The following is an 18,908-nucleotide window of genomic DNA, read 5'->3' as shown; positions in this document are numbered from 1 at the left end:
GCATGCCCTCGGGCCACAATGACCATGCCATGTGGGTATGGTGGTCTGTATCCCTGCCATCTCTCTTCATGCTCCAGCCTTTTTTCCTTGAGTCTTGCTTGGTTGAGCCCCACAGGAGGCACCCGGTGAATGCTGAGGGAGTAAGTTGCTGTGTTGGAGTATAGACTAAGTGAGGAGACCACTGTGCTGGAATGCAGGTGGCATCGACATCCCCATTTGCATGTTGATCCCTGTTTGCATTAGGAGAAATGGTATTTCTTCCACTGTGTGTCATCATTTGGGAGACAGTTTCTTTGTCTCTGTTACTTTCCATCTGGGGAGATTTACTTCATCAGTGGGGTTTTGTGATTTAGGTCTCCGTGCTGATCCCTCTTTTGGAGAATGGAGAGCTCTTGATTCCTGGCCAAGGTGACTGTCTCAAAGTGGCTCCTGGATTTCAGTTTTTTGCAACCAGGAGGTATGTCCTATTAACCTTTTTGTTCCCACTCTGGAGCCATTCTCATAAGTCTGTGCTGAATCCAGGAGTCCTGGAATTGAGTTCTTTGGGCCCACTTCAAGCAAGATTAGTTGGGACTCATGATAGGTCCACCCTTTTCTCTATTTCCAAAGGGTTTTTTCCTGCTTAAAAATAAGCAACCAGTTTAAAACATTTTTTCATGTTTTCAAAAATAATCAGTTAAGAGTATTGTTAGATAACCCTGGATTCGAGCCCTGTCATATGGTGGCTGCAAAGAATAAGTGAAATGATTTGCATTAAAGACCTGTCACATGGTAAGTGCCCAATTCCTGGGTAGCGATGATGATGATGATGTATAATTTTCAAATAGTTAAGGAAAAACTGAGCAGACTTTCCATATGCCTTGTCAACATTTTATAATAACCTAATAGCTTGAAAGCAGTGGTTTATTGGTTTTATTTTTTTTTTTTTTCTATTTTTGAGACGAGGTCTTGTCTTGCTGTGGTCCTTAAAGTTCTTGTCTCAATGAGCCTCCTAGCTCAGCCTCCCTAGGAACTGAGATGACAGATGCCCATAGTTGGCAATTTAAACTTTTTCTTTTTTAAAATTTTGGGCAGAGAATGGGTCTTGCCATGTTCAGTGCTCAGTGATTTATTTCTCATTGCTAGACTATACCTATATAGCGTCTTCAAAATTTTAAAATGCCCAGAAATGAAACTAACATAACACTACATTTAATGACTATATTAATGTTGATTTCAGTAGACATTCACTATTAGATGGACTGTGGAGCTGACCTGACAGTTCTCAAGGGACACCTTGGTAGACCTGTTTCTTTCTTTTTTTTTTTTTTTTTTTGCAGTTTCTGGCCTGGTCTGGGTTTGAACCCACCACCTCCGGCATATGGGACTGGCGCCCTACCCCTTTGAGCCACAGGTGCCGCCCTAGACCTGTTTCTTTTAATAGACCTTGATTTTATTCACAAAGATACTGAAATTCTTTCCTACTAGATTTAGACATTTCCCAGAAAATCTTGAAACAACATAGAACAAACTTGAGATTAGACAAACTTGAATTCAGTTTCAAGTTTGTAGTTGTGTTGAATAACTAAGGAACATCACTACCCTTCTTATGCATTAGAAGAAACTTTAAAAGGCACATTACTACCCTTCCTTATGCTTTAAAAGAAAAGAATGGCACCTTCCTCTCAGGATAGTTGTTTTAAGTATTGAGTCGCTTATGTGGAAGCAGGTAGCTTCCCCAGAGTGTGTGTTTATTTATTTATTTATTTTTTTGGTAGAGACAGAGTCTCACTTTATGGCCCTCGGGTAGAGTGCCGTGACATCACACAGCTCACAGCAACCTCTAACTCCTGGGCTTACGCGATTCTCTTGCCTCAGCCTCCCGAGCAACTGGGACTACAGTTGCCCGCTACAACGCCTGGCTATTTTTCTGTTGCAGTTTGGCTGGGGCTGGGTTTGAACCCGCCACCCTTGGCACATGGGGCCAGCGCCCTACTCACTGAGCCACAGGCGCGGCCCCAGAGTGTGTGTTTAATGTATATTCCTTCTCTTCTGGAAATTTATTTTTTAGGACAGAGTCCCAAGCTGTCACCCTGGGTAGAGTGCTGTGGCATGACAGCTCATAGCAACCTCAAACTCTTGGGCTTAAGCGATTCTCTTGCCTCTGCCTCCCAAGTAGCTGAGACTACAGGCACCCAGCACAATGCCTGGCTATTTTTTGGTTGTAGTTGTCATTGTTTGGTGGGCCCGGGCTGGATTTGAAGCCACCAGTTCCGGCGTATGTGGCTGGAGCCCTAGCAGTTTAAGCTATAGGCACTGAGCCTCTTCTGGAAATTTTTAATGCTTTTTGGTACTGTAACTTCTGGTACCAGACAATGAACTTAATGGTAAGTGCATTGGATTGTATTTTCTCTTTCCTGAATTCATTTGTGCTGTAAGGAAGAGGAACATGTCATTGAGATCAAAACATTTACCTCGTAGATTCAGTTTCGTTTATTTTTTTTGAGACAGAGTCTCACCCGGGGTAGAGTGCTGTAGCGTCACAGCTCACAGCAACCTCAAACTCTTGTGTTTAAGCAATTCTCTTGTGTCAGCCTCCCAAGTAGCTGGGATATAGGCACCCACCACAGTGCCCGGCTATTTTTTGTTGTTGTCATTATTGTTTTCGCAGCCAGGGCTGGGTTCGAACCCCTGGTGCACGTGGCCAGCGCCCTAACCATTGAGCTACAGGCGCCAAACCATATAGAGTCATTTTTGGTGAGGGTGGCACCTGTGGCTCAGTCGGTAGGGCACTGGCCCCATATGCCAAGGGTGGCGGGTTGAAACCCAGCCCCGGCCGAACTGCAACAACAACAAAAAAAATAGCAGGGTGTTGTGGCGGGCACCTGTAGTCTCAGCTAATTGGGAGGCTGAGGCAAGAGAATCGCTTAAGCCCAGGAGTTGGAGGTTGCTGTGAGCTGTGATGCCTCGGCACTCTACCAAGGGCCATAAAGTGAGACTCTGTCTCTACAAAAAAAAAAAAAAAAAATACTTGGTTAAACAATCTTCTTAGTAAAGTATCACAAGAATGTAAAAGCAAATATCCAATGTACTCAATACTAATGTGAAGCCAGTAGATAATCTAGTACACACCCACATAAGAGAAAAAATCAATTCAAGTTAGGGGGAGAGGAAATAGGAGGAAGAGGGATGGGTGAGCTCTCCTTTCATGGGCTCCTTGTGGGGGTATGCGCACACCTTCTGGGGGTGGAGCACAACTACAGGGGAACTCTACCTTACAAATGCAAACATTGTAATCTAATTGATATCCTCAAATTAATCTGAAATTAAGAAAATAACGAACTCGACTTTCAGTATCACTGTACCTAATCTGAGTATTTATAAACAGCTCATCGGAGCCATATTTGTCATAGACTTTTGAGTTTATTGTTGGGACCACATAATAGGACCATTTATTTGTCTTTAAAATTGTTGTAAATTTCTGTATGCACTTTGCTTTTTTATTAAACGTACTCCAGGTGAGCCCCGACTCCTCAGTAGTAGTAGAACAGAGTGTGCACTAACACCAGCATGGACCTGCTTTTCCACTGTGTCTGAAATGTGAGCCATGTAGCGTCAGCCTGCTGTGAAGTTAGCACCGCAGGATGAACCTTCTACAGAAATAATTTCGTTTTTTTTCGGTATTTAGTAGTGAAAAATATTAACACATTAATGGTAAAACATTTCTGGTTTACTATAAGGATGTTTTCTAGCTGTGCATGAATGCTGGCATCTTAGTAAGTTTTGACAGATGTTTAAATATGTAATGTTAAGCTTAGGTTTAAAAAGTAAAGCTGGTATACTGGGTCTTTGTCATTTGCTTTAAAAAAAAATAAATGCGAATGTCTTTGGTAAAAGAAAAAAAAGAAAATACTTGGTTAAAGCTCTATCATTCCTTTTTTTTTCCTTTTGAGACACAGCCTCAAGCTGTCACCTTGGGTAGAGTGCGTAGCATCACAGCTCACAGCAACCTCAAACTCCTGGGCTCAAGTGATTTCTCTTGCCTCAGCCTCCCGAGTAGCTGGGACTACAGGCGCCCGCCACAATCCCCGGCTATTTTTTGGTTGCAGTTAGGCCGGGGCCGGGTTTGAACCTGCCACCCTCGGTATATGGGGCCGGCACCTTACCGACTGAGCCACAGGCGCCGCCCACTATCATTCCTTCTTAAAGAAGAATCAAATGTGGGTTTAATTGTCAGCTTTTCATTTGTCAACTACCCTATAATCCCAACAGAGGGCTATCTGGAACCAGAAGGGATTATGAGTGTTACTCCTTTGTGATATAGTATGCAGCAAGAAATATCCAGGGGCATAGTGAAAATTAAAATTGGCCATTCTTTGTGACTCTTTTTTATTTTGAAATGTAGACTCTTGAGCTCTGGAGGAAATTGGTATCGACCACTAAATAGTCATGCTACTTTGCTAGACAAATACTGGACCAAAATTCACCTGAATGACCTGGATAAAACAGAACTGAATGAGGTATGTGGACATTAGAAAGTATCAGCGTATTTTCTCTTGACTTTCTATTATGAAAAGTTTCATACTTCATGAAGATAGAGGAAATGGTAAAATGAACCACCAAAATTTTCATCAACCTAAATTAACACTGTATATGCTAATATTTAGTTTGTTTGTGTCATCTGTTATTTTTTGTTAATTTATTTGAATGCAGACCCCTTAACATTTCACTTTTAAATACTTCAGCATGAAGTATTTAATACTTTACTCTAGAAAGTAAAGGACATTTTTATACATAACCATAATAATTTTATTTTACCCAGTAAAATGAATAGTAATTGATTAATATCATTTGATTCTTAGATTATGTTTAACTTCCTCAGTTGTCATCGTAATCCATTCACTGAGTTGATCTGTAGCTAATGTCTTCACACTTAATGCATGTTTTCATTTGGGTAATAAGGAGAATTGAGGTGAACTGTTCTATAGAGTTTAGACATTGAGTTTGTAGTATTACTGGTTACTGTCATTCATTATGAGGTATAACTTAATTTACAGTGAGTACCCCTACTTCCCTTTGTGGATGTCCTCCTCCTCGCCTTGTGGTCCCCAGCACTCATCTGGGGAGCAGCAGGTACAGCACTGTCAGTGGTCATTCTGACATGGAGGAACGTTTTGTTCTTTCTTGGTCTAAGTTTGTAGATAAATATGATACAGAGGAAGGGTATCTATCTGATTTCCCCTATAACTGGGAAAAGATCAATGATGTAATCTCTAAGAAGCCTTTCCTTGGCAAGTTTTTTTTTTTTTTTTTTTTTTTTTTTTTTGAGACAAGAGTCTCACTATGGGTGGTGCCTGTGGCCCAACAGAGTAGGGTGCCAGCCCCATGTGCTGGAGGTGGTGGGTTCAAACCCAGCCCTGGCCAAAAACTGCAAAAAGAAATGAAAAAAAAAAAAAAAAAAAAGTCTCACTATGTTGCCCTGGGTATAGTGCTGTAGTGTCACAGCTCACAGGAACTTCAAACTCTTGGCCTTAAGCGGTTCTCTTTCCTCAGCTTCCCAAGTAGCTGGGATTACAGGTGCCCCCCCCCACAATGCCTAGCTATTTTTTTTGTTGCTGTTGTTTCAGTTGTCATTGTTGTTTAGCTGGCTTGGCCAGGTTCGAACCCTCTATCCTCGGTATATATGGTCGGTGACCTACCCACTGAGTACGGGTGCCCTTTTTTTTTTTTTTAAATGGATAGTCTACTCACAGCAACCTCAAACTCTTGGGCTTGAGCAATCCTCTTTCCTCAGTCTCCCAAATACCTGGGACTACAGGCACCCACCATAGTGCCCAGCCAGTTTTTCTATTTTTAGTAGAAATGGGGTCTCACTCTTGCTTATGTTGGTCTCGAACTCCTGAGCTCTTAGTAGTCCTTCAGTCACAGTTTCCCAGAGTGCTTGGATTATAGTTATGAGCCACTGCAGCTGGCTCAGTGATGTGATTTTTTTATAAATCTGCATACATCCTGTTTTATAGCTGTGAGTTTCCTGTCTTTAAACTGTGTTTGTGTATTTCTGTGTCTGATAGGCCTCCCTCCATCTACTCTCCAAGTGTGCATTCTTCTAGTAACTCCCTCACCTTTGTGTCAGAAGCATCGACCCTACGCCTGGCACGTAGTAATCCTATGTTACATGGCTCTGTCATAATACAGCCTTTTCTTTTCTTTTCTTTTTTTTTTTTTTGCAGTTTTTGGCCAGGGCCTGGTTTGAACCCACTACCTCTGGTATATGGGACCAGCACCCTATATCCTTGAGCCATAGGCACCACCCATAATGCAGCCTTTTCTTTTGCAATTCTAGACATTAAATGTGTAGGTGTTAGACTTATATTTATTACTTTTTATATTTTGCAGTTTTTGGCCAGGGCTGGGTTTGAACCCACCACCTCCGGCATATGGGGCCGTTGTCCTACTCTGTTGAGCTACAGGCGCTGCCAGACTTATATTTATTAATACTAGTTTGGTCTTTGAAAGGAGAGGATTGAAGGTCACATTTAGGTGTGATTTCTTGGGGATTGAGATAATGAAGAGCAGAGGACAGCTACTCTTTTCTTAGTTGTTGTGTTCTGTCCTGGAAGTGAAGACCAGACTCATCTTCCCATTCCTGGCATGAGCAGCAGAGAGTTATTCTACAGGAAGTGCAGCAGTCACTTTATGGATGTCATATTTTGATACTGACTTTGAGAAACTCCCTTGTTATTTTTTATTTTATTTATTTTTTTTTTTTGAGACTGGAGTGTTAATATGTCGCCCTTGGTAGAGTGCTTTGGGGTCACAGCTCACAGCAACCTCAAACTCTTTGGCTTAAATGATTTCCTTGCCTCAGCCTCCCAGGTAGCTGGGACTATGGCGCTCACCGTTTATTTTCTTATTGCAGTTGTCGTTGTTTAGCAGACCTAGGCCAGGTTCAAACCCTCCAGCCTTGGTGCATGTGGCCGGCACCGTGACCACTGTGCGCGACAGGCGCCAAGTCAGTCTCTCTTGTTATATTTGAGCTTTTGTACTTACCCATCTTTTTTTTATTTTTATTTTTTTGAGACAGAGTCTTTATTGCCCTGGGTAGAGTGCCGCGGTATCCTAGTTCATAGTAACCTCAAACCCTTGGGCTCAGGCAAACCTCTTGTCTCAGCCTCTGAGTAGCTGCGACTACAGGCGCTAGCCTCAGTGCCAGATTATTTTTAGAGACAGGATCTCGCTCTGGCTCAGCTTATCTAACTGCCTTGGCCTCTGGGAGTGCTAGGATTATAGGCGTGAGCCACCACACCCAGGTTGGATTTACTAATCTGAATAACACTCTTTCATTATTACCCAGTGGCTAAAGCCCTTGTACATGTTTCTTAGTAAATAAAATAGTCTGCTATGTTGAATTCATGGAGAGCAAAAGGAGCTACATTTCTGTTTTGCCAACCCCAGGTCTCTTAGGCCAGTGAAGATAAGTCGTCTTTGACTTCTTCCTGAAATAACAAACTGTACTTCAAACTCCATACATCTCGAGTGTACCCAAGTGTCTCTGGGGTCTGTAGTTTCCTGAGGTCTCACATGGCCTGCTTTCTCTGCTGATACTGCCCACTTACAGCCTTGGGTGACCTCTAACAGGCTCATCCCCTGCTCTGTGGAACTTTCTGGGATCTGCCAAGCAGGGCATTGGTCTCCACATTGTCGTTTGTGCTGCAGGTGGGATTTGCTTACGTATCTGCTTCTCATGCTTGCTGAGGAGGACACCATTCTTTTTTTTTTTTTTTTTTGGCTGGGGCTGGGCCTGAACCCACCACTTCCGGCATATGGGACCGGCGCCCTACTCCTTGAGCCACAGGCACCGCCCGACACCATTCTTTATTTATTTTGTTTCCCCAGTCCTGGAGCAATGTCTAATATGAAATAGTTACTTAATATATGCTTATTAAAGGAATAAATTCCAAAAATACCTATCAAGTATATGGTAATAGAGCCATTTCATGTCAGATTAGTTTAAATGATAATGTGTTTAATTTTGACATTTATGATAATAACAAAAGATACTTTTTGGCTAAGAGAGAAAATGACTGCTCAGTGAGTACATAAAAATTTTTTTCTATTGAGAACCCTTTTCTGAATAGCTGAGCTTTTACTGACTTAGTGTTAAACTTGATTTTTTTTTTTTTTTTTTTTTGCAGTTATTGGCCAGGGCTGGGTTTGAACCCACCACCTCTGGCATATGGGGCTGGCATCCTACCCCTTTGAGCCATAGGGGCTGCCCAAACTTGATATTTTTCCATGTAAAATATAGCGCATGCTTATATAATGGAATTCTTATTCAGCAGTGGGAATAAGTGAGCTTTTGGTACATATACTGATGCCTAGAAGGATATTGAAGACAATCCGCGGCAAAGAAACTTATGTCCTACATGATTCTCTGTATGTGAAAGGCAAGACGTGGGGGTGGGAGTCAGGTTCATTGTTCCTAGGGCATGGGTGCAGGGAGGGTTTATTATAAACAGGATAAGGGATTAAGGGATTAATGGAAACTGTCTTGTTTGTGATGGCAGGTATGTAATTCTGTAGTACATTTCTCAAAACTCTACATCTGAAACAGTGAGTTTTTCGGTATGTAAATAACTTACTAAACATGGCATATCAAAAATAAAATTTTAAAGGCTTTCTTTGTGCCTTCATATTATGACGAATTTATAAATGTTCTCTCCATACCTATAAATGTAGTGTATTTGAAAGATGTATGAAATTGATTGAATTTGTTGATTTTTGTCATTCTCTTCTATTTCTTTCCTTTTTACTATGTTTGAGATATATGCGTTAAACAATATAGGTTGTAAAGTCCTTCAGTGACAAAAGTACAAAGAAATAAAATCTTGGCTGGTGAGGTGGCTCACACCTGTAATCCTAGTACTCTGGGAGGGCCGAGGTAGGTGAGTTGCTTGAGCTCACAAGTTTGAAACGAGTCTGATCAAAAGCGAGACCCTGTCTCTATAGCACTGTACCCACGACAACAGCGTGAGACTGTCTCAAAAAAAAAAAAAAGAAATGAAATCTTAAAAGATATGCTGCTTGCAGTGACATTCAAGGTTTTAGTTCCTTATCTTTTATGAATATGTGAACATTACGTGTACAATATATACAAACTGTATGAATGTTACATATACAGATTGGAATCATATGTACTTCTTTTTAAGCTAATTTAACAGTATAGGATGGTTAGTATTTCTACTACATCTGTATTTCCCTGCCTTCTCAAACAGACTTGAATTTAAAAAGTCCATATTATAAAGCTGTGGGACCATTATTAGGAACATTTTGTATTGCAGTAATTTGATAGATGTTGAAGTGAATAGGACCAGTCTTTTGCTTTTTAAATTCTATTGCTTGGAGATGTGTGATGCTTCACTCCTGCAATCCTAGAACTCTGCGAGGTTAAGGTGGGAGGATTGTTTGAGGTTATGCATACAATACCTCCCCGAGCAAGAGCAAGTCTGAAAAAAGTTCTGTTGCCTACTTTTTAAAGATCAACTGCTTATCCATACATTGTACAACTATTATGTGTCAACTAAAAAATCAACTGCTTTTTGTTAGTACTTAACATAAATTTCTTTTTTCTTTTTCTGTTTTCGAGACAGAGTCTCACTTTGTCACGGGTAGAGTGCCGTGGTATAATCAACAGCTCACAGCAACCTCAAGCTCTTGGGCTCAAGTGATCTTGCTTCAGACTCCTGAGTACCTGGGACTACAGGTGCCTGCCCCAGGCCTAGCTAGTTTTTTTTTTTTTTTTTCCTTTAAGTAGATACAGGATCTTGTTCTTGGTCAGGCTGGTCTTAAACTCCTATACTTCCTACCTTGGCCTCACAAAATGCTAGGATTATAGGCATGAGCCACTGCACACAGCCATTAAATTCCTTTCATTGTGATTTGTTTTCTTTTTTTGAGACAGAGTCTCACTTTCACCTTCGGTAGACTCATAGCATCCTCAAAGTCTTGGGCTCAAGCTATTCTTTTGCCTCAGCCTCCCAAGTAGCTGGGATTACAGGCATCTGCCACAACACCTGGCTATTTTTTGGTTGTGGTTATCATTGTTGTTTGGCAGGCCCGGACTGGATTTGAACCTGCCAGCTCTGGTGTCTGTGGCTTGGTGCCTTAGCTGCTTGAACTACCGGTGCCTAGCCTTTTTTTTTTTTTTTTTTTAATTGAGACAGAGTTTCACTTTGTCGCCCTTGGTAGAGTACTGTGATATAATCAGTGGATCACAGCAACCTCAAACTCCTGGGCTCAAATGATTTTCTTGCCTCAGCCTCTCTAGTAGTTGGGACTACAGGCACCTGTCACAATGCCCAGCTATTTTTTTTGTTATTGTTTTGTTTAGCAGGCTGTCTCAGATCAAACTCACCAGCCCTGGAGCGTGTGTCTGGAGCCCTAACCACTGAGCAACAGGTGCCACTGAAAGAATTGTTTTTTTTGTTTGGTTTTGTTTTTTTGTTTTTTGAGACAGAGTCTCACTGTCTTGCCCTCGGTAGAGTGCCATGGCATTACAGTTCATAGCAACCTCAAATTCTTGGGCTTAAGCGATTCTTTTGCCTCAGCCTCCCAAGTAGCTAGGACTACAGGTGACCACCACAACACCCGGCTATTTTCTTATTGCAGTTGTCATTGTTGTTTAGCAGGCCTGGGCCGGGTTTGAACCTGCCAACCTCAGTGTATGTATGGCAGGCGCTCTACTCAGTGAGCTATGGGCACTGAGCCCTTGAAAGAATTTTTAAATGAATAAATTCCTTGGATTTGGATGCATTTGTTTAGATTGCTTGGAGAGTCTTTTACAATCTGACTTTTTAAGCTATGTTACAGATGGTGTGACTGCCAGATAACTGAGTTCTGGGTAGAAGAAAAGTCATAGGGTTTCGGGTGGGTGGGTGAGTGGGATCAGGTGTGGGTTTCAAGTTCTTATACTTGGTAAAGATAACTAATTTTGTAGAGAAATCTTTTTTTTATCTAACTAGTCTGTTTTTTATCTAACAGGTTATATGTGCTTTTAAAAATCATTATGCCTTCTGTTAAATTCTCTTTCTGTTTTTTCTTATCCCAGATTCTTCAAAGTAGATACCCCAGCCTCTTGACAGTAGCTGAGCACCTGCTCGACATTTATATCCAGCTTACTGGAGAAAAGCATCACTCTCGGGATAATAGTTGGGTTGAGTGTCAACAGACACCTGAGGAAGTTTCAGAAGCCAGGAAAGAGAGCAAAAGACCAGTCCTTGAGGGAAGAGAATTGTCTCTAAGGTGCTGGACTCAACACTTTTTTGAGTTGAGATTTTAAAAATGGTTCCCTCAGAATTTTTTTTTGTTGTTGTTGCAGTTTTTGGCTGGGGCTGGGTTTGAGCCCACCACCTCCCGCATATGGCGCAGGGGCCCTACTCCTTTGAGCCACAGGCGCCACCCTCCCTCAGAATATTTTACCAGGGAGAAGTAAATGGTAATGAGAGGTCAGATTACTTGTAGGTTAGTTCATAGTGTCAGATCCCCCTTTCAGATCTGTACTTACTGATTAAGAAGCCTAAAGTAATGTTATTTTGAGCTTTAAAAAAAATAACTTTTGGCTTGTATTGGCTCATGCCTATAATCCTGGAACTTTGGGAGTGGGGCAAGGAGGAGAGGATCGGTTGAGGTCAGGAGTTTGAGACCAGCCTGGGCAGCATAGAAAGGACCGCCCCCCCCTGCCGCCAGCTCAACAAAAAACAAAATAAAAAAAAAAATTGGGGGGGGGGGTGTGGTGGTGGGTGCTCAGGAGGCTAAGATGGAAAATCACTTGAACCCAGGAATTTGAGGTTGTAGTGAGCTGTAGTGACACCACTGGACTTCAGCCTGGGTGACAGAGCAAGACCCTGTTGCTAAAAAAATGGAAATAGTCGGGTGGGGTTGTTCACACCTATATTCCTCTCACTCTGTGAGGCCGAGGTGTATGTATTTACCCGGGCTCAGGAGTTCAAGACCATCATGAGCACAAGGGAGACCCCATCTCTACTAAAAATAGAGAAACTAGCTAGATATTGTGTTGGGCCCCTGTAGTCCCAGCTACTTGGGAGGCTGAGGCAGGAGGATTGTTAAAGCCCAAAAGTTTGAGGTTGCTGTGAGCTATGATGCCACAGCACTGGACCCAGGGCAACAGAGTGAGCCTCTTTCAACCCCCCTGCCAATATATACATAAAATAACTTTTAAAGACAACCTTGGAAATAGTTACTAACATAATTCTTACATTAGACGCCCTTTTCTGACCCTTAGGGTCTTATGTAAGTTGTCTTAGTATTTTGCTGTATATAACGAGGTCTGTGGCTGTTCCTCTTCCGTTCTTTGTGTGTTTGTGTGACAGTCTCACTCAGTTGCCCTGGGGTTTAGTGCCCTGGCATCATAGCTTACAGCAACCTCAAACTCTTGGGCTCAGGTAATCCTTTTGCCTCAGCCTCCTGAGTAGCTATGACTATAGATAGGCACCTGCCATGATGTCCAGCTATTTTTAGAGATGGGGCTTGCTCTTGCTCTTGCTCAGGCTAGTCTTGAACTCCTGAACACAAGCAATCCGCTCACGTCAGCCTCCCAGAATGCTAGGATTATAGATGTTATAGGTTGGGCACTGTGCCCAACCTCCTCCTTCATTCTTAGTGGCTGATTTTACTTTTTTGAAGTGACAATTAGAAATGGGCAGCTCCTTGTTTTGATCTGAGTCAGTTGTCTTTGTCCTGTTCCACTGGTCGGGGAGAAATGAGTGCCCAGACTTAAAGTGGGCTGACTAAATTCTGATGTCTTTGGTCTTTTATTTCTTCTCTTTTTTTAAAAGGGATCTACTGAACTGGTGTAATAGGATTACTCACAGCTTTGACAGTTCATCTTCATCACCATCGTTCAGTATTTTTCAAGAGGTAAGATACTGTCTTGCGGTCTATTTTCACTTTGCTCAATAAGGCTGTTAATTTCCATTGTTATTTTCTGTCCCTGGATTGCTATCAGAATTTTTCTTCAGTCTCAGTCTGGCTGGTTACCTGTAGCTAGTTAACACCGAACTAAAGTTGCCTTAAAGCTAATTGGGGCTCGGCACTCACAGCTCAGCGGTTAAGGCGCTGGCCACATACACCAAGGCTGGTGGGTTCAAACTCGGCCTGGGCCTGCTAAACAACAATGACAACTGCAACCAAAAAATAGCCGGGCGTTGTGGCGGGTGTTGTGGTGGGCGCCTGTAGTCCCAGCTTCTTCAGAGGCTGAAGCAAGAAAATCGCTTAAGCTGAAGAGTTTGAGGTTGCTATGAACTGTGACGCCACGGCATTCTACTGAGGGTGACATAGTGAGACTCTGTCTCAAAAAAGAAAAAACAAAGAACAAAAAAGCTAATTGGGTATGGAAAGTTTTGTGGGGCAGCGCCTGTGGCTCAGTGTGTAGGGTGCCAGCCCCCTATACTGAGAGTGGTGGGTTCAAACCCGGTCCCAGCTAAACAACAACAAAAATACCTGGGTGTTGTAGCAGGCTCCTGTGGTGCCTCCTCCTCCTACTTGGGAGGCTGAGGCAAGAGAATCGCCTAAGCCCAAGAGCTGGAGGTTGCTGTGAGCTGTGACGCCATAGCACTCTACCGAGAGTGACAAAATAAAACTCTATCTCTTTAAAAAAAAAAAAAGTTGTGGTTTTGAAAAGGTAGAACCTCTGCAAATTGACCACCCAAGGCACTGCAACAAAATGGTCAATGTACAGAGGTGGTAAGGTAAGATAAGGAACGAGGCCCACTGTCCTGATATGTCCAGGTGGTGCACGTTGGTCTATGAAAATTAGGTCAGCTCATGGAGGTGTTCAATGTTGCAGGGTTGTCAGCTATGGAGGCCTTACTGTATTATTATTTTCATAAGAAGAATAGTTTGGGTTTATTTTAGATTATACATAGAATTACACAACCACCGCCACTACCTAACTGTAGAACTCCACCTGCCTTGACCTCCCAGAGTGATAGGCTTACAGGCATGAGCCACCGTGCCCGGCCAATTCAATCCAATTTTGATGTTACCCAGGGTTAGTATAGACTCCGCAGGTTTAATGGTGTACAGGAAACTATTTGTACTTCAGACCCCAGCTGCAAATCAGGGAGTTGGGCACTGATGACTACTAGCTATAAATTGAGAGGTTCTTGTGACCCCCTCAGGTTCAGTAGTTTGGAATTCATCAAACTCACTGAACATGATAGAGTTTCAGTTACAGTCTTAATACAGTGTCCAACTTAGACTAATTAAATGGGAGCAATACTTGGGGGAAGGTGTGTGAGGGTCCTTAGAGCAGGGTCTGCTGCCCACCTTCTGACACGTCGGCATGCTCACCAGCCAGGGCATTCTGCGGCTCTGGGTATCTAGAGGTCTTACGTCATTGGCCACATGATTGAACCCATTCCCCAGGGACTGGGGATGTTGCTGAAAGTTTCATTGCTCTAATCATGAGCTTGGTCTTTCTGGCTTGGCCAGCCATTCCCTTGAAACTGTATAAGAATCCACCATGAATTGCTGCGTTAGCATAAATTCAGGTGTGGTGCACAGGAGCTCAGATTGAATAATAAACACTCCTCACTAGAGTATTTCCAAGGGTTTTTCGATGCCTCTGCACTAAGAATTAGGGACAGAGACTGGACATATTCTTTATGTTATTTATGTATTTATTTATTTTATTGAGACAATCTTACTGTGTTGCCCTTGGTAGAGTGTTGTGGTGTCACAGCTCACAGCAACCTCCACCTTTTGGGATTAAGCGATTCTCTTGCCTTAGCCTCCAAAGCAGCTAGGACTACAGGCACCCACCACAACACCAGGTGGTTGTTTTTTTTTGTTGTAGTTGTCATTATTGTTGAGCAGGCTCGGGCTCGGTGTATGTGGCTGGCGCCCCAACTGCAGAGCTATGGGCGCTGAGCATGGATACGTTCTTTATATATTTTCACATATAAAGGACATTTTCACATATAAAGGACATTTAGGGGTAATTCATGGTAAGTAGAAGTTTAACAAAATGTTTGATGGATTCAGCATTTTAGATTTTTTCTTGGGTAGAATCCATTTTTGGTGGTACTTTATATTTTATTCCTAAAGAATACATAACTGGTTATTGTTAGGATTGAGTAGGTGGTCAGGATAGTGACCAAGTGGTGTGTTATACTGGTCACTGTAAGGGTGTTCTCCCTTGCAGCTAGAAAGTGATCTTTGGTTCTTCCTACCTTCCTTCCTCCTTCGCCCTCACTCCCTTCTCCCATATAAGCTATGCAGTGGTGTCATAGCTTATAGCAACCTCAAACTCCTGGTTCAAGTGATCTTCCTGTCTCATCCTCCTGAGTAGCTGGGACAGTAGGCTGTGCTACCATACTCAACTAATTTTTTTACTGTTAGTAGAAATAGGGTCTCACTCTTGCTCAAGTTGATCTAAACTTCTGAGCTCAAGGGATCTCCCTGCCTTGGCCTCCCAGTGTGATATGATTACCAGTGAGAGCCACTAGGCTCAACCAGGAAAGCAATTTTTTGGTGTTATTTGGCATTCTATGAGAGTCATTTTTCACATGAGTCATATACCTGAGTGTTAACACTCATTGCTTTGCCTGAAGTTAGGATTTGCAAATCACATCTGTTGGTGTCCTGTCTCTCCAAATGTAAGGTGCTGAACCTGGGGTTCTGTGATTAATGCATTATATTTAAAAATAGCTGTCATTTGTTTTGGTTATTTTAATAGGCTCTGGACTGTTTCACAGCAATGCTTTCTGAGCATACTAGCAAACTGAGAATGGCAGAAGTTATTGGAAGCAAATTGAACATTTCTAAGAAAAAGGTATGTGGTGCTATTTTTATTTACCTGTTGAAAGAAAGCTGAGATACTTGCTTGCTGGTCTTTAATCCTTACCTGGAATACCTTTTGCAATGTTAACTCCTCTATAAAAGGTAGCAGTTTATTGATATGTATCATGAGCATAAAATTCCCACTATCTGTGACCTTTCTCATGTCCTGTTAGCATATGCTTACCCAGTGTTTTATTGAACATTTTATTCTGTGGTTTACAGACTCAGCACTATAACTGTGTCCTTTGTTCATACAGTTCAGTGCACAGATTTTTTTTCCATCCTTTTATTTTTTGTTTGTTTTTTTGAAACAGACTCTCATTATGTTGTCCTCGGTAAAGTGCTGTGGCATCACACAGCAACCTCAAACTCTTGGGCTTAAGCTATTCTCTTGCCTCAGCCTCCCAAGTCGCCTGCCAGCGCCTGCCACAACAAACAGCTATTTTTTTTGTTGTTGTTTCAGTTGCCATTGTTTCTTTTGTTTCCACCTCCCGAGTAGCTGGGACTGGAGGTGCCTACCACAACACCCAGCTATTTTTTTGTTGTAGTTGTCAATGTTGTTTTAGCAGGCCTGTGCTGGGTTTGAACCCGCCAACCCTGTGCATGTGGCCAGCACCCTAACCACTGAGCTGCGGGTGCCCAGTCTGTTCCATCTTTGTATTATCTTCCATCATAAAAGTTGAAAAGAATAGCTGTGTACTTCCTACTTAGGTTCATTGCTGATGTTAACACTTTGCTATTATTTTATATGAAAATATGCATTTTTGGAGGAAGAGAGCCTTTCTGTAGTGGTGTTGGTGGCTGGTGATATGTCTGGGGCTTATGTTGAGGCAGTTATCTAATAAAAGAAAGATGACTAAAAATCCTTAGGAACTGCAATACTAATGATTTTTCTTGGGCTCCTGAAGTAGGATGGTTTTGGATGGGGGTAAGAGAGTACTGTAATGAAAGGAGCTTAAACAATGAAATATGTAAACTATAGTGGGTGTGAGGAATGAAACTACCGTGAGGCTTCGACTGATCAGTATTCATCTTCTTTGGTTGGGGAGGGGCTCATTTTCCCATAGCACTTTGTTTCTTTTACTTCTGTCCCAAAACTGAACTAAATCTTGGTTCTTTGGGTTAGTACTGGGGACCAAAAAAAAAAGAGTGGCTGTTGGAAATCTAAAGAAGAGGAAAGCTTGGGAGGATGACCCCATCTCTAAAATAGCCAGGCATCGTGGTGGGCCCCTGTAGTCCTAGCTACTCGGGATTGCTTGAGCCCAAGAGTTTGAGGTTGCTGTGAGCTATGATGGCATAGTACTCTACACAGGGTGACAAAATGACATCTGTTTCTGGGGGGAAAAAAAAAGAAGAAGAGGAAAGCTTAGCTGGAGAAAGACTGCTCTGATTTCTTCTTCATTTTTAGGTGTAGAGTATACTTATCACTCTATTGGAATATGTCAACATGTTCACTTCAGATATAGGCAGAGGCTTGAGGCTTATTTGAATGTGTAAAAAGTACAATGTCAGGGAAACATGATCAATGTTTTCAAAAACATAGTATTAGAAATTTGGTAAGCGGGCTCGGTACCTGTAGCACAGTGGTTAAACAGCATCGGCCACATAACACCCAGGCTGGCAGGTTCAAACTCAACCCAGGCCAGCTAAACAACAATGACAACTGCAAAAAAAACAAAACAAAAAACCATGGGTGGCGCCTCTGGCTCAAAGGAGTAGGAGGTGCCGGGTTCAAACCCAGCCCCTCCATATGCCAGAGGTGGCAGGTTCAAACCCAGCCCCGGCCAAAAACTGCAAAAAAAAAAAAAAAAAAAAAAATAGCCAGAAGTTGTGGGTGCCTGTAATCCCAGCTACTTGGGAGGCTGAGGCAAGAGAATCGCTTAAGCCCAAGAGTTAGAGATTGCTGTGAGCTGTGATGTCATGGCACTCTACCAAGGGCAACATAGTGAGACTCTGTCTCAAAAAAAAAAAAGAAATTTGGTAAGTGAAAAAAAAATTCCTTGATTGACTTGCCTGTTTTTTAATGTTTATATTTTATTTTTTGAGACAGACTTTCACTCTGTTGCTCTTCGTAGAGTGCCATGTCATCATAGCTCAAAGCAACCTCAAATTCCTAAGCTTAAGTGATCTTGCCTTAGCTTCCCAAGAAGCTGGGACTATAGGCGCCTGCCACAATCCCCTATTATTTTAGTTCTTGCTCAGGCTGGTCTCCAACTTCTAAGCTCAAGTGATCCATCTGCCTTGGCCTCCCAGAGTGGTAGAATTACAGGCATCAGCCACTGTGCTCGGCCTAACTTACCTCAGAAGATGGGAGCGAGTCATAGTAGAGGATGAAGTGGAAGAGCACAGTAAGCCTCCTTAGATGAGGAAATGTTCAAAGAGTACGCTCATGTTTGCTCAGGTAAAATCTTTCCCTCTACAGACTGAGTTCTTCTCTCAACTTTATAAACCAGAAATTGTGATCAATGAACTAGATGTGCAAGTGGGTCGAGTGCGGCTTTTACGGAAACAAAGTGAGACTGTTCACGTACAGAAGTAAGTGAGATTCTAAGCTAGTCGGAGACGGGGGTGGGGGTGAGGGGCCTGCCAGGAGCATAATAGAAGGCCTCGTCTCCCACCGTATCTCTGCACAAAACACATATCCATGCTGTGATCTCTGCACTGTGCTGCATGGGTTGGGGGAGCACTGTTTCCCAAAGTTTGTTCTGTGAGACTGCATGTCCACAGGGGAAGGAGGCCATGAAGGTCATGGGGTGAATCCTGGATTGCACTTCACTGCATTTGGTGAAGGAAGCTGGATCTAATCTGAGTCTGTAAACTTCTTGAAGGCTGGGGTTGTGTATGACTCTGAGATCGAGGCCTTGTTTGTTACATCCTGTGCCTGACTTGTGAGCTTTCTCATGCAGTGGCTGTAATACTCCTGAAAAGCTGGTATTTCTGTGTTCTAGGGCTGCCATAACAAATTACCATAAAGTTGGTGGCTTTAAACAATAAACATAATTCCTTCTAGTTTGGGAGGCTAGAGTTCTGAAAGCAGGGTCCAAGGTTAGGGATGCTTCTCCTTTTGA

At 42.5% G+C, this 18,908-nt stretch overlaps 1 protein-coding gene across 3 annotated transcripts in view; it reads left to right on the top strand.

Annotated features, from left to right (window-relative positions):
* Positions 1–18,908, top strand: part of MDN1 (midasin AAA ATPase 1) — a 170,033-nt gene that overhangs the window by 24,150 nt on the left and 126,975 nt on the right. For all 3 annotated transcript variants that reach the window (XM_053591190.1, XM_053591189.1, XM_053591191.1), the window contains exons 8-13: positions 354–457; positions 4,385–4,499; positions 11,087–11,280; positions 12,834–12,915; positions 15,737–15,832; positions 18,263–18,375. In XM_053591190.1, coding sequence (XP_053447165.1) covers positions 354–457; positions 4,385–4,499; positions 11,087–11,280; positions 12,834–12,915; positions 15,737–15,832; positions 18,263–18,375 — 704 coding nt within the window. The remainder of the gene's footprint in view (positions 1–353; positions 458–4,384; positions 4,500–11,086; positions 11,281–12,833; positions 12,916–15,736; positions 15,833–18,262; positions 18,376–18,908) is intronic.

Source organism: Nycticebus coucang, chromosome 5 (genome assembly GCF_027406575.1).
Source record: "Nycticebus coucang isolate mNycCou1 chromosome 5, mNycCou1.pri, whole genome shotgun sequence".
NCBI classification, from domain to species: Eukaryota; Metazoa; Chordata; class Mammalia; order Primates; family Lorisidae; genus Nycticebus; species Nycticebus coucang.
The sequence above is the reverse complement of the archived record's forward strand: the minus strand, read 5'-3'. Positions and strand labels throughout refer to the sequence as shown.